Source organism: Lissotriton helveticus, chromosome 6 (assembly GCF_964261635.1).
Source record: "Lissotriton helveticus chromosome 6, aLisHel1.1, whole genome shotgun sequence".
Taxonomy (NCBI): Eukaryota; Metazoa; Chordata; class Amphibia; order Caudata; family Salamandridae; genus Lissotriton; species Lissotriton helveticus.
Window position 1 is genome coordinate 1,948,729,499 of NC_136067.1, and position 15,607 is coordinate 1,948,745,105.

Consider the following 15,607-nt stretch of genomic DNA (forward strand, 5'->3'; position numbering starts at 1 on the left):
AATCTCTATTTCGCGAGTGCGAGATTGTTCCTGCCCGCCGCACCTACATGTTCGCAATTGCGAACTCTCGCGATACGTGCTGTGCAAGGTGGTGGCAAGCCGCGATTACGTATTCGCGGGCGCCAAACTCCCGCGGGATTCCGCAGCAAGATCCAAAATGGCGCAGCACTCGCAAAATATCGAGAAAAACAACTCGGCTAACGCTGAATGACGGAAAGCGAACGCCGCGCGCCACGCCGCGCGCCGCAATATTGTATCACCAAGCAAAAAATCCACCGCGTGCGGATTTGCGGATTTTCGGCAAATTCGCGACAGTTCGCGGATTGCGAATTTGCCGAAAATCCGCAAAATCTGTGAGCGGAACGGATTTTACGCCCATGCTTAATGCAGGCAAGCCATTATTCGTTTTCCCAATGATCCTATTTTGAATACTTGCACAATTTTTGACACATGCTGAAAAAATACTGAACGGACTCACCGAAGGCCCTGTTTATTCAGATATTAAAATCACAGACTAAAATACATCATACTTACCACTCCACAATTTTTTTTAAAATTGTTTTTATTTGAAGAAATAAAGGTACACTCACTGTACTTGTTACAGCCACATGACCAATCCATTTACGTACATGTAACATTTGCAATCTTATATACATTGTGCATACAATCAAATCGTTCAATGTGTAATTTAAACATCATTACTGTCAACATTATCGCCTCCCCCCATTGCGTCCACTTCCCAAATAATCGTTAGCAATTTGCGATTACCTCCTCAAGAGATATACCATTTCCCCCATTTTTTTATCCATTTTTAGAGGCATCCCCTGTGTATGTACACCGTTTTTTCAGTCACCATCCAGTGTCCATGTCTTTACACCATATTGTTGGAGCAGGAGTAGCTACCCCGCCTCAATTGCGGGCATTGTTTCTTTTTGCTATTGTGATACCCAGAGTAGCCCAAGATTGCTGTACTAGGTTTAGGTCTGTTGCATCCCATATATTAAGAAAACAACATTTGATCTCTCTTGGTACTGAGCAACCACTCACCCTTATGATCAGTGACATGACCGCTTCCCAGTATCCCATCATCATGGGGCAATCCCAGATCATATAAAAAAAATGTACCAAGCCCCCCACAACCTCTCATACATTGTGGGCTGTCGTTTATACCAATTTTGCAGAGGGTAGCTCTGGTGTAATAAATTCTATGAAGTATTTTAAGTTGCATTAGTCATAGTTTAGATGTCATCGCTACCTCTCTGGGGGAAGAGAGCACCTCCTGCCATTCTGTGTCATCCATTTCGCCCACTTCAGCCTGCCATTTGTTTCTGAGCTTTTCCATCAGGTCTCACATATTATTGATAATTTTTTTGTATGTTAGGGAAATTGCTCGTTTATCTAAGTATTCTGCCAGTAAACTGTCCTCTAGTGGGGACGCTTCTGGCAGGATGGTGAGCGGGGGGAGTACTGCCTCAAGGGCATGTTTAATCTGTTGATAACAAAAATGTTCGATTGGTGCCAGCTTGTATCTTGTTTGGAGCTCTTTTAATTTTTCCCTTCGCCCAGAGATCTCCAACCTTCGAGATCCCGATGAGGTCCCAGTTGTGGAAGCCTTGCTTTTTTCTAGTCTCCCCAGCTTGTCCATAACCTGAATGGGCGTAGCTTGTGTGATCGTGTCTTGCCATCCTAGTTTTCTATGTACTGATTTCCACGTTTGGATTGTGTGGTGCGTCGGACCCAGCAGCGGGCGGGTCCTATTATGGAGTACTCGGTGTAGTCCAGTCGGTCCTAGCTGTAGTCTGTCGATGGCATAGGCAGGGTCTGTGTAAGGGACATGACTCCATTGATTCACAACTGTTAACTGGGAGGCCCAATAATAGCATTGTATATTAGGGAGTGCGATTCCACCATCGTACCAGGAACGATACAGTTTGACAATAGCTATGCGGGCTGGCTTGTGATCCAATAAGAGTTTGGTTACTTCAGCCTCGATGGCTCAGAAGTATGTTTTCGGGACTGGAAAGGGCGTGAAGGAACCGGGGGAGAGCCATCATTTTAAAAAGGGCAGCCTTCCCTAGCAGCGATAGTGGTAGTGAGTGCCAATGTTTAGTTTTTTTTAAGGCGTTTTAGAGGGGCTTGGTGATTCAAAGTCATAAATAGTTCTGGGTCTCGACTGATGTGGCTCCCTAGATACTTGAAAGTATTGTTCACTACTTTTGCTGCGCAGCCAGTGGGGGGGTCCTTTAGGACGTACAGGACCAATTTTGCCCAGTTTATCGTATACCCTGAATAGCGGCCGTAAGAGCTACAAATATCTAGAAGACAAGAAAGTGAGCGTCGCAGGGAGGCCATATACAAGAGGATATAATTTGCATATAATGAAATGCGGTCTTCCAGATCTTCAGTCCATTTAAGTCCCTGGATAACTAAGTCTTGATTAACCCAGGCCACCAACGGCTCCAAAACCAAAGCAAAGAGAAGGGGTGATAGCGGGCATCCCTGTCGCGTGCCATGGCGCAACGAAATCTCTCTTGATCTATGCCCATTGGCTACTATTTGGGCCACTAGGTCAGTGTACAGTAAGCAGACCGAGGAGCAAACTTTTGGCCTGAAGCCCATTTTCCGGAGAACAGCATAGAGGAACGGACACTCGACTGTATCGAAGGCCATGCTAGCATCTGGAGATAGCACCTCAGCCTCTTCCTGGATAGTATGACTACGTCCAAGCACATTATGTAGGTGCGGAAGGTTTAGTGCTGTATTTCTGCGGGGCATAAACCTGGTTTGATCTGGATATACCAGTTTTGCTAGGTGTGGCGTGAGTCTATTAGCCAAGGCTTTAGCCAATATCTTGGCCTCGGTGTTGATCAGCGATATAGGCCTACAGGAGCAACAGTTTTTCGGGTTTATGGATGGCCACTATGGTCGCAGTCCTCTGATCACGGCGCAGCTCCCCTTTTTCTAAACAGTCTTTGTACATTGCTGCCATGTATGGTGTGAGTGTTGTCGCATTATGCTTATACCCCTCAACGGGGATATCGTTCGAGCCCAATGCTTTACTGGACTGTAATTTGTTGATTGCCAGCGTAATTTCTTCAATGGAGAGGTCACCTTCCAGGGTCTGGGCCTCCACGTCTTCCAATATAGGAAATTTGATATCGCGGAGGAACTCCTCCGCATCAGCGTACGTATGTGTGATTGTGGAGGCATAAACCTGTTCGCAGTGGTCCGTTATAAGTTCTTCTACACAGTCGTGATCTTGAGTCAAACCACCTGTGGGGAACCCGAGTTCCGCCACCCATCTGTCCGCCTTTTGTTTTTTGTCAAGCCTGGCCAGGAGTTTTCCGGCCTTGTCTCCGGCTTCGTAAACGGTATGTTGGGTTTGGTGAGGCATGCTTTTGTTGCCTCCCATAGAAAGTTCTTGCATTATTATTTCTTTAAATATAGGAGATGGGCATCAGCATCTCACTCCACAATTTTTAAATCTTGTGAGTTAGTTTTATAGATTGAGTGAAAATGTCTTACCCAAAATTTGTTTAGAATTAGCATGCAAAGATTTCAACTATTTGTGCATGAATAAATATATTTCAAATTTGAATCATGCATGTGTGTTGATGTGAGTGAGTGCATGAGTAAGGTTTTAGGGTGAGCCTCTGTGAGTGGGAGGTTATTGAGAGTGAGTGAGTGCACACGTGTCTTACTGCAAGTGAGCATATTGGGTGAAACGCTGAGTGAATGTATGAGTTAGCTTGAGTGCAGGGCCTGAGTGAGCAATAATGAGAAGGTAGTTAGTGTGACAGTGAGTCAATGAGTGTGTGGTAATGGGTTAATAATACTGGCAGCACAAACACTAAGGATGCACCAAATCCTTACAAATATTAGTGGCAACGCTGTTCTTTATCATGCTGATGTCATCTTGGCAAAAAATTGCAATAGAATTATAGCACATTTATCCTTTGCTAAATTGACAGATGCATTTCCAACAAGCATTGGATTGGCAGAGCCAAAATATATGGTTTATTACTGGCTTTGCTAATTTTATTTTTTTCCAAAGCATTGAGACCTTCCATTTTCCCAATTTAAAAGTGTTGGAAGCATTCCTATTTTAAGCTTGCCTGTGCCATTATTTTCTGTGCCTTGCTAGGTAATTTTCATGATAGTCGCTATGGAGAATGTATGCATAATTTTTATCTGTAGGTTTACTTTTGCAAAGTTTCTTATACACAATGACAAATGAATACAGAAATTGTCTGTGCTGCTTCTCCTTCTGCAACATCAGTTGTAGAAAAAGTGTGTTTTTCATACAATTCTTGCTAAATCATAAAATATTGTAACTTCTCAAAGTTGAAAAGTTTCCAGAAGAACTTAACAAAACTTAACAAGGCTTGCAAGAAAAAGACTTTGCAAAAGCCACAGAGTGCTATTTTATTGTTTGTGTTGCCAATCATGGCCAATGATAGACAGTCGACTCAAATACATCTATGATGCATGGGAAGCCTCTGCTTTCAAACAGCTACTTGTTGTCTATCGAGTCCTTGTCTTGCTGGCTACATTTCCTGTTGTCACACATGGACTATTCAAATTGTGGGGCTATGTCACAAACACATCTGCACACCTACATTTAACTAAGGGGGCACAAATTCCTTGTTTACAAATGTAACAGAACACACCCAAAAATGGGATGGGAGTACGGAAAGAGGTTACTCCACATGGAAATATATTTTCAACATGAAGAAAAAAGACAAAGTTGTAAAGTTTAATTGAACTACAGTGTCGCATTACGTATCAGTAAACTATTTGCTTTTACATTGGCCCACATAGAATACACAACATTATTTCAGAACAGCTACTGTGAATCAGTAAATGTAAAATATAAATGTCATGGTATTTATAGAGCACACTGTCACCAGACGGTCACCTTGCGGTGTCGCCTATTCAGCTTCCTGGCGCTGATACTCATACCGCTGTGGAACCCCTTCTGGCTTTCCCTGTGAAGAGTCCACTGCTGGGCACCCCCAGGGTGAAGCCAGGCATCCTTAGCGCCGGTGTGGAGGCTAAGCAAGCTATTGCCCAGAGTTGCAGCGTGGGGCCCGTGATTAGAATAGGCACCGAGGCGAGAATTAACAGGTCCGAGGAAATTGAGCCCGAGACCCCGCCGAGGCAGGAATTGAACCCTGCTCCCCTGGCCAGAACTCTGCATTAGGGTCTGCCGCTCTAACCATTGAGCCACACTCCTCCACTATCATTGACTGTTGCAGATTCAATGGCGTAGTTCTGAACTCTCCTTTTTTGGTAAAGGGAGTCCAATGTTTACCTAGGCCTACCAACATTTCTGATAAAAGATTGGGAAGATCGAAGCATGGGTTCTCAGATGTCTCTTTCCTGTCCAGCCACATTGAATTCATGGGATCATTGCTACAGTACCTCAATGAGTCATAACACAACTTCAGGTACATAACACGCCATAAATCTTTTAGAACTCAGAGAGAAACAATTATGGTGGTACAATACATTACAAGGACCATTTTTCTACTAGTCCTTTGAATGGATTTAAATCTTGTTGCTCAAAACACTTGGGTACACAGTTTTGTAGATCGGTAGCAGCTTTTTTTTAGATTTGCTTCCAAAGTGAGGAACAAGCCTATAAAAGGAAAGCTTCCGATTCCTAATAGTAAATGTGTATCTGTGGTATTGTAAGGAGCAGGGCTCTGGGGTACTCAGGGATGGAGCTCCAGGAGAGAGCGGAAAACAATTTTTGGAAATAGTTGCTCTCGGTTCCTGGTGGGTGGTCCACTTTTGTCTGCCACAGTGAGCAGGGGCTTCCTCAGCCGAGGGATTACATTAACATCCAATCGCTTTTATTTGGGATCTCCATATAAGCTTTTCAGGCAACACACTTTTCACAAGCTATGCTAATGGAATGTTTGTCCCTGAATAAGGCAGTATTTAACTCCTTGTTGGGTTGCATAAAGAAACTTTTTATATCTTGGGACTTCCAGGGCTCTTTTCAGACCCGGAATCTACGGGGCCTAAACCAAAGAGAAGGTTAAACAGCTGTATCTCAAACATTGGGAAAATGTTATCATGGGGCTGTGCAAAACATCTGTGCTCTCTCACAGTAAATTACTAACACTTAAGGGGCGAGAATCCTTTCTCATTTTGTAAAAAAATCCTCAGCATATGTTGTATAGGACACTCTCAGACTGAACACCATACACAATCTTGTTTTGTTTCCTTGTAGTGTCTACACCTCTAGAAACCGCCTTCTATGGCAATTCAATGACCCTTCAAAGCAAAGGACATTGCACGTTTTTTATTTTGCACATTATTTTCTGCTGCTTGGATCTATTTCTGACTTTAAAGATCATTGAACAATAAACAATGCAGGGTAGAGCTCAAGAGACTACAGCAACTTCTAACAGAAAAGTGCTGTCTAGCTGCAATTAGTGTTATTCAAAGTGCTTTGGAGACCAGGAAGTTTCATGGCGAAGCAGACCACTAACAACAGGATGAACTATATTGAAGCCTTAAGTTTTCGTTTCAGTTGTAATATATGGTGAGAAGGTTTCTACTTCAAAAGGTTTATGAATTTTTAACTTTTTTGTATACCTTCTGGCAAATGATATATATTTGAATGATGATTTTATTTCATTTTGAATCTGTACTTTTATGACTTTTTTAGGTCAAATAAAGATAAGAGGAGCATGTTGGGGCATTCAGTGACTGGGGTGGGGTCTGCCGACACAAGGGTAAGATGAATTTTGGCTTATCTCCCGACATATGTTTAACTCCTGGGAACCACTTTAATTGGATGAGAAGGTGAATATATTTTCCTTTACATCCATGAAATTAACATTCCATCCCTATTTGTTAATTTAAATATGAATGTAAAATGTATCTCACCATTTTTTGCATGTCGCTGGCAGGTGGGTCGACGATTCGCCTTAATTCATTGTGTTTGTTGCAAATCGCATTTTGAATGTCAGCATTATCAGTTTCCAGTCCAGGAACAAAGCTCTGAAAATATAATCAATGTAAATAATTGACCTTATGCTTCCAAATAGCATGCACTGTTGAAACATGCTGTGAGAACAGCATGCATACAGTTTAGTGTACTGAGATGAGGTTATGTCAACCACATAAAGTGTACAGAAGAAATACCGTTCCCCTTATACAATCCTGCATCCCTGGAAATCAACAATAGGCATTGCAGAATGTTCCTTTGTTTGATGATGTCTATGATGACATCTTTCACGGGTTGGCCCCTTTAAAGTACACTCACAGGTAGTGGAAGACACAAGGCTCAAAATCTGGTCCAATCAAAACAAGGCAATGGTGGCTTTGTGGGCATTCACTCTCTCAGTGCTACAAATCCCTTATCATGTGCAGTATTTTTTGCAAGGCCTTACGTACCACAGAATATGAACAGTGGTTTGCAAGCCAGTTTATAATGGGCCATACTCCCTCATGAGAAAGATGTCTATCGATGTATATATTTTGCTATTTGCTATTTGTATGTTTATTTCTCTATATGGCAATGTTCTGTAGGTTTCCAAATGAAAATGACTAGCTGCATTGAGAAGCATGAGTGCAACTGTCAAGCTGTTCTTGACTATGCAGTTAATGGTAATAGGAGTTTTATAAGGCAGTGTTTGCATTAGCAATTTATTGTACTGATACTGTAAACATTGTGTTTATGCCAAGGACAGAGAGGTGTGTACTGGTTTCATTTTAGAGTGTTTAGCAGAGAGTGAGTAGGTATTGGTTTGCCTAAGTTACTCCCAGGGTCTCCAGGGAATGCTTGCCTGCCCCATCTATTTCCTTTGCTCTATTCGTCCTGTTTGTTCCTGCCTACATTAGAACATTGGAATGCTGATTGCTTCTTTGAAGACAATGGAGTGCCTCGGGCTTCTAATGGCTGGTAGAAGCCCAGAGCATCAACATTCCAATGTTGCTGTGAACAAAGGCCTCATGGAGCCTGATGGTATTTCAAATCCCTAAGTCTCCGTGAGGCCTTTGTTTTACAAATTAGAACATTGGAATGAAAACAATGGAGTACTCCGGGCTTATAATTGCTGGTATAAGCCTGGAGCTCCAACATTCCAATGTTTATTTGTTCACAGCTCCAGCTGTGAACAAAGGCTTCAGGGAGCCAGAGGGGATTCCAATCCCCTCACGCTCCCATAAGCTTTTGTTTTTTTGTGTTACAACATTCTGCCCTCTAGTGGCAGAATGTTCTAATTGCCTTATAGTCCTTCGTAGGGCTATACCATTACTACGGCAGGCTCTAAGGCCAAATTAAAACATTGGAATGTAGGTATCTCCATTGAAAACAATGGAGTACTCCGGGCTGTGAACAAAGGCTTCAGGGAGCCTGAGAGGATTTCTATCCCCTCGCACTCCCTCAAGGCTTTGTTGTATTTGTTATAACATTCTGTCCTCTAGTGGCAGAATGTTCTAAAAGTCGGATAGCCCTTCGTAGCTAGGCTATACCGGCTATTAAAGTCCCTCACCCTTGTTTAACGCTGGACATGGCCTTTATTAGCCGGTAAAGTCCGCTACGGCGGGCTATAAGGCTTTATTAAAAGATTCTGCACTCGAGTGGCAGAATGTTCTAATAATTTTAGAGTTCTCCGTAATAGGCTCTATCAGCCATTAAAGACCCGCTCCCTTGATAACGCTGGAGTGCTCCTTCAATGGCAGGTAGAGACTGCAACAACTTTAAGGTTATTATATGTTCTTGTTCATTTATTGCAGGTTGTTTTTAAATAGACGCAAGCCGCTGAGTCTTGATTGTGCCTGTGAGGAAGAGGTCTCTCATCTGCTCCATCATCAACTGGCCTAAAAAGTGAGATGGACGCACAATAGTCAGGAAGGGGCGGGCTATATCTTTAACAGGTTTAATATAAAGAGGGGCAGGGAAATACTGCCGCTGAAATGAAATTAAGTACTGCCTGCAGGATACTCCAGGGTTAAACTTCATGCTGCTACTGAAATCTAGCACAAGGCTAGCTGTTAGGGTTCAAGGAATTGAATAGCTGATACATCGTAGGGACCATACCTTAATGGCTATTGACTAGGATCCTTAAAAAGAAGCCCTGGTATCGTAATATTTAAAACTGTGTTCCAAGGAATCCTTCGGTGTAGAGATGTTTGTTGTACATTGCCATGATCAGTTGGAGGATTCTTTATTTAGGTTCTGACTGTTTAATTTGAGAGTGGAAGTAGGGCATGGAGGTCCAGGGACCTTGTGGATGGCCACAATGGCATTCTAAGTGATTTTCAATGGTAAAGTAGATCATCGAAGCAGCATCGATCACAGAAAGATGCTTAGAGAAAGGCCTACAACTGTTTTGAAAACAGATAGTACCAAAGATTACAAATACAGTGAAATCAGTGCTTCCAGTTGTTCCTGAAAAACAAAAACAATCATTTGGGGTTGTTTTATCTGACATACCAGGTCTGAAATGCCAGATATATCCCCAAACAACGAAGTGGTATGCATAGTTGTAGCTTTGTGATTAGTTCAGTGAGTTTATGTACCTGAAGTGTTTCCTTTTCTTTGATCACACCTTATACAATATTTATTTTTCTTACCTGTGCAGAAGAGCAATGCAGTCCCAAAGCCAGGATCACTGCTAGCAGTAGTGTATTCATTTCTGAAAAGGAGAGCAACAGATTGTTTACTATTTAGAAATCATCAAGTTACATTTGCTTAGTGTTTGTTCTGTTGGGCTATTAATGTGCATAGTTTCACCATTCTTAGAACTGGAATACCTAGCAATCCCATAGAACACCCTCCCCCCTCCCCCCCCCAGGTGCAAACTCCTCCCTGCGCACCTTAAGACATAAAACCCATCCTAGTTGTGTCGATATGAGCACACTACGTAAGTGAGCATGCATGCTCCTGAGAATGCTGATTGGAAGTTGTGTTCCCAATGCCCCACTCTGACTGTGTGATGGAGCTCTTCCATGCATTCCGGCTCTGTATTGTGTCTGGAAGAACCAAGCAAGAGTGGGTTTATTCTTTGACTGCATTCAAACTGGCGAGGTCTTACTTCCCCCTTGGGTGACTGGTATATTGCAGGGCAGATCAAGGTGACACGCCTATGGGCATTACAATCTGAATCTGTGATGGAGGCTCTAAGCCTGCTGATGTAATATGCAAGTAAGGTCCACAGGCACAGGTAAGCTTAAATTGAGCTTTATTGCAGCACAGAGACAGTAGGTCAGCTCCAAGTCCGACCAGGGCTCCAACTGCCAAGAAGGCAGGGAGAGCGCTCCAGAATACAGAACACAAGAAGGAATCTAGAGTGCAGGCTCAAGGAAGAGCAAAGCACTGTACAACATATCTCCTCTCCTTGCAATAAAAATAAGAGACAAAGAGCAACAGAAAAGGAAATGCTAATGTACATAGTCATTCAAATACAAAGGAGGGCGTCGGGAGCGAGGGCTCCTCAAGCAGACATCAGATAAGGAAGAGGAAGGAGGAGCAGGAGTACAAGGTAAGGAAGGAGCATCAGGAGTAGTAGAACTGAAATCAAGAACAGACCTATTGAGGTAGGTACCCGAGGAAGTGGAAGCATCACCACCACCCACCTCCCTCCGACTAGCTGACAGTGGAATGGGAGCAGCAGGAGAACCAGAGGACAATAAGTAGCCATTACAACCATCTACATTGGCAGGAGGCAGGTCATCAAAAGAAGAAGCTTTATTGCAGCACAGGGGAATACAGAACACAAGAAGGAATCTAGAGTGCAGGCTCAAGGAAGAGCAAAGCACTGTACAACACCTGCTTATTCCTGGGGCAGTGTTTCCAGCTGCTAAAACGATTTTGCAACTCTTTCTGAATTGCAAATAATGTCAAGGAGGCATCTCCCTCCTATTTGGGAGCCACATAGGCCCCAGATGTCTTTCCTGTCTGAAGTAATTGTTTTATTGAAAGCAGCTCCTGTTCCTTGAAGGAGCAAAGGCTATTTTTCAACAAAACAATGGGTTTACAGACAGAGAATGTGAAGTCAGGGACAGAGGTATGCTGTCCCTCGCAAGACTCCAGTTCTGCATTTGCAGCCATTCAGAGGACACAAAATGCATCTTGTCTATTTCATTTTCACAAATCATAAGGTTTTGCAAACTTCTACCCATATGCACGTTAGTGCTCCTGATTACTATATCAGCAGCATTGCAAAACACAGCCCTGCTTGCAATGTGAACCTTCTGGTTTGTGAACAGAGCTTCAAAAATCAGAGCAACAGTATCCTTAGGGCACAGTGGCAGGAGGTGGAATCCTAAATGTCACCTCACAGCACCATTCTAAAGCCACTGGTACGGAGACACATTATGCCCAACCCAAAGTCATTTTCTCTTTTCTGGATACATGTCACATGGTGAGGTTTGGGCCTCAGAAAATGCATGTTTTGCATGAAGCTTGCCATCATGTAAAACAGGAAACTCCATTCAGTGAGTGAATCCCCACAGTATCCCCAGCGGCAAGCAGTGTTACAGCAGCTGCAAAGATGCTTTTGTAACACCAAAGTGCAAAGTTCATGTGACAGTCCTGCAATACTTCTGTTTCGATGCCAAGTTCTAGGCACTGGCCAGTATGTAATAGGGACCACAATGTAATTTGTTGTAAGAGGCTTTCAGGAACTTTTACAACTTATTTCTGGCTTGCATTTCTTTTACTCCATGAGCAAAGTATTTAAAGAATTGTTTGCTGTCACCGAGCCATGCAATACCAGGTCTCGCATTATGGGCACTTTACAAAGGACAAATTTGCCACTAAGCAGCACATTTTATCTCCATTTCATCTGGGAGAATTCAGTTTACCTTGAAAGTGTAGGATGCACATAAATATTTACATGTGTGTTTATTCTCAAACTTCAATCAGACTACTTTCCACCTTGGAAATGGTCAAAGATTTACTCCAGCATAGGGCTGATATGATTCCCCTTCCAGGATGGTAAGGAGCGGAAATTACCACGGCATTTAGTGGAAGTGAAAGGGAAAAGCATTCTCCATTTTGCGTTTACCCTGCATGACAAAAAGTGTGAGTTTGCCCACAGGGTTGTATTCCTTCTGTGCATACTTCACTTCAATTGAGAATTCTACATGGAGGTAGCATTCAATTGACCTTTCCGGTATAAACCCAGAAACATGCACATAGCTCAACTTTCGAGTACTACTTCTGTGAATATTTATAAATTGATAACGCTTTGAAAAATACACTCAAGCAGAGACCTGACTCTCTGTCCTTACTTTTGTGTCTTTGCATGTGAATAGGGCCCTATGTGTGCTCTTGGACTAACTATGCAAGTGTCTGAAATGAAATGTATCAATACTAATTCAAAGATACCTCTCAATCACTCTAGAGTATAAATCACTATATTTCATAAACAAGTTCTCAAAAATATTTCCCATAAGTTATTTTTGTTCCTTGCTGCATAATTCGCATTCCTTTTTAGTATCACTGAAACATCTATAAAAGGTCAGGGACTTCAGTGCCTTTCATGGATTACCCTAAGTTCTGCTCCTATTATAACATGTAGTTTTTCAAAGTTCTCATTAATGTTGTTATTATTATTATTAGTAGAAGTATTAGTAGTAGTAGTAGGATTACTAGTATTAGCATTTTAGGCATTGTTATTACTATCATTGGTATTGTTATTATTTATATTTAATATATAACTTGGCTATATGTGGTCTGTAATCACTGTAGAGATCTCAGCAAATACTGCATCACTTCCAGCCACAAGTAGGACATTTTTAAAGTTCCAGTGACATGCAGCCACAGTCTGAGCTGCTAAAACACCACTGTTCCAGGTCTCTAGCTATTAAAGATACCAGTCATCCCAAAACTGTGGCAGAAAAATTTCTTAAATAATACTTTTGTGCCTGTTTTGCACAACATGCTTCACTTTCAGTATTTGACATTCTTTGTGGTAAGGCAAGGCACTTCTTGGTTTTCAAGGAAAAAAAGAAATGGTCCAGAGATCCACGGAAACACTCCGTCACTTGGATTTACCCTGAGACTTAACTTTGGGATCTTGAATGATGAGTAATGCCACATACCATTATGAAGAAATCTGGAATGATTAGACTGTATGACTTCTGAACATTACAACTAGCCTTGAGAAAGCCCTGGCTCATTCTGCCATATAGGGCGAATCACGTGTCGACTCTCTCCTTTTGCCTAACAAATTGTCATAACTTCATGATGAAAAAAGAGTGGAATGGTTTTTAAAAAAAGTATCAAATGGAAATAAAATATCTAACTTCACTCTACTCCACCTGGACTACTGTGTTCTATTACTAAAAAAGGAATTAACCAAATGAAATAATAGACCGACTGAAGGGAGGAACACATTCTTACACCCTCACTTCTACTTCTTGATGTAAGCACCTTTTACCACTTTATTATGAAAGCAGGTTTCTAAAGGTCATCGTGTGTGATGAGAATGTGTGTGCATATTTGTTTTATGGTATATTGTTGCAGTGGTTATGTGTAATGTAGGTTTTTGCAACTTACCACTGTCCCAATTGGTAAAATAGCTCTGTACCAGCTCTTCAACTATTAAGACATCAGACAACCTCAAACTTTTGGGGAGACTGTGTCGTACATTAGCACTTCAAGTGCTCACTTTGTAGGATACTGTCCTTCTTTATAAATTAATAATTGGAGATGCTCATCTTATGCCATACAGTCCTATGGTAGTAGGACCGCCGCTTAATCATTACTGATACTCTGGCACCCACACTGTATCATTAGGAATCTGGGACCCCTCCCTAAATTATCACTGGCAGCCATGGACTCCAGTCAAAGCAGTTTTGATGATTGGAACTGCAAAACAAAACAACCCCAAAAAAATAGAGAAATAAGCATTTGTCACACAACATTTTAATTATAATGCAATGGTTGGAGTGTTTCTAAATACAATTTAAGCCACTGATTGTCCCTACTATATTCTGTTTGATGTACTTTCACTGCTCCTATAAATCAATCAGAAGATTCATAATGTTTACGTATGTATTTTGTACATTTTGCTTCTTTATTTCTATGCAATTTAACAATCTCTTAATATTATTTAATTGTTTAATCAGCTGGGGGTAGTGTCTTGTGAATTAGTGATGACGGGACCCTTTTGGCTCCTGATGAACTCAGTGGAACTGTGAAATAAAGGTTTGGGTTTGGTGGATATAGTTAATGTTTAGAATGCTGGGTTCACAGTTACACACAGAGCAATGAAGACATGCACAACTAAGCTCCGTTTGTGTCATATTCATTTTGTGTACCCAGGCTGGGGAGGATGCTACAACTTGTGACTGTAACCCGAAGATCAACAGGGCTCTTCCAGACGGTTTGCCGTAGTTCAGCAAACTGATCATGCGTGCCACACATGTCTCCGTCGTAGTAAGATTGACGTTTGCCGTATGTGGCATCAAAGTGTCACTCCATTCAGTGTGATGCTTTAGAAGATAATGAAAGCCTCACTGAGAGGTTTACTCAAGGCTGGCCAGAAACCTGCTAGTAAGGCCATGAAGAAAGTACTGTGCCTCAATGCAACACTGAGCTATAAGTCATACTAAATAGTAACCCTAAAGGTGAAAACAACAAGGTACAGGGAAACACTAAAGGCAGCGACAACCAAGTGCTGACTTGCAATGAGTGGCAACAGCCAGGCGCAGGAGAACGCTGTGGTTAAAAGCAGAATAACGCACAAAAATAAATACAGTGCAAAGATGTGGGAGTGGTGAAGACCGTGTGCAAGAAACAAAGCTGCTACTCACTGCCAAAGCGAAAGATGGAGCCACACAAACAGAAAACAGGTGAAATGACCCAAATGTTAGCACGCAGTTAGAGCTCAACGAAGGTGCAGATCCAAGTGGGCAGCTGACAATGCTGGAGTGGGCTCCACTCTCGTCAATAAGTAACACAACTGGTTATAACACTGCTGCTGTCATGAACCCACCACTTCCATTCTATACAGCCAAGATTGGTGCCAGATGGACTGCCTGGATAGAAGTATTCAATGATTTCATTGATGCACTGGAAGAAACAAATAACAAAAAAATTAAATACCTCACAAATCCTGCCGGTGAAGGAGTAAAAAAGGTAATAAAGAAACTGCTGCAAACTGATGAAGTCACATACTGTCAAATCAAAGAAGCGCTAAATCTCAAATTCAATCCAATAGTGAATGTCGATCGTCAAAGATATATTTTCACCCAGGAATGACAGAAAGTTGGTGCAACAATTTGTTTAGAGACTTGATACACTCATCAAACACTGTAATTTCAATGAATTCAATGATAAAGAAGCTATACATCTCCAAGTTATCAACATATCAACAGATGTCTGTCAAGTTAATTCAGATGACGAATTTGGAGAGAAACCCTCAGTCTGGAGTGAGTTCCCATGGCTGCCAGAGCTGAGGAACGTGCTGATCGACAAGACGCTGACATGGAAGCTGGAGGTGCTAACTTTAAAAGACCCAGTATTTTGCACCACCCTCTCAACCACCATATCTAATTGCTTTACAGAAAATACAGACAGCAAGCTCGAGACAGGTGGAAGAAGAGACCTTCAAAACGGTCATCCGTGGGGTGG

General features: G+C 42.0%; 1 protein-coding gene across 1 annotated transcript in view; it reads right to left on the reverse strand.

The window, feature by feature from the left end:
* LOC144762943 (cysteine-rich secretory protein 3-like) overlaps positions 1–14,398 on the reverse strand; it is a 116,091-nt gene extending 101,693 nt beyond the window's left edge. Inside the window, exons 1-3 of the mRNA XM_078648243.1 lie at positions 14,293–14,398; positions 9,598–9,659; positions 6,904–7,017 (exon numbers count right to left, since the gene is read on the reverse strand). Coding sequence (XP_078504369.1) covers positions 6,904–7,017; positions 9,598–9,659; positions 14,293–14,398 — 282 coding nt within the window. The remainder of the gene's footprint in view (positions 1–6,903; positions 7,018–9,597; positions 9,660–14,292) is intronic.
* Positions 14,399–15,607: the final 1,209 nt, after the last annotated feature.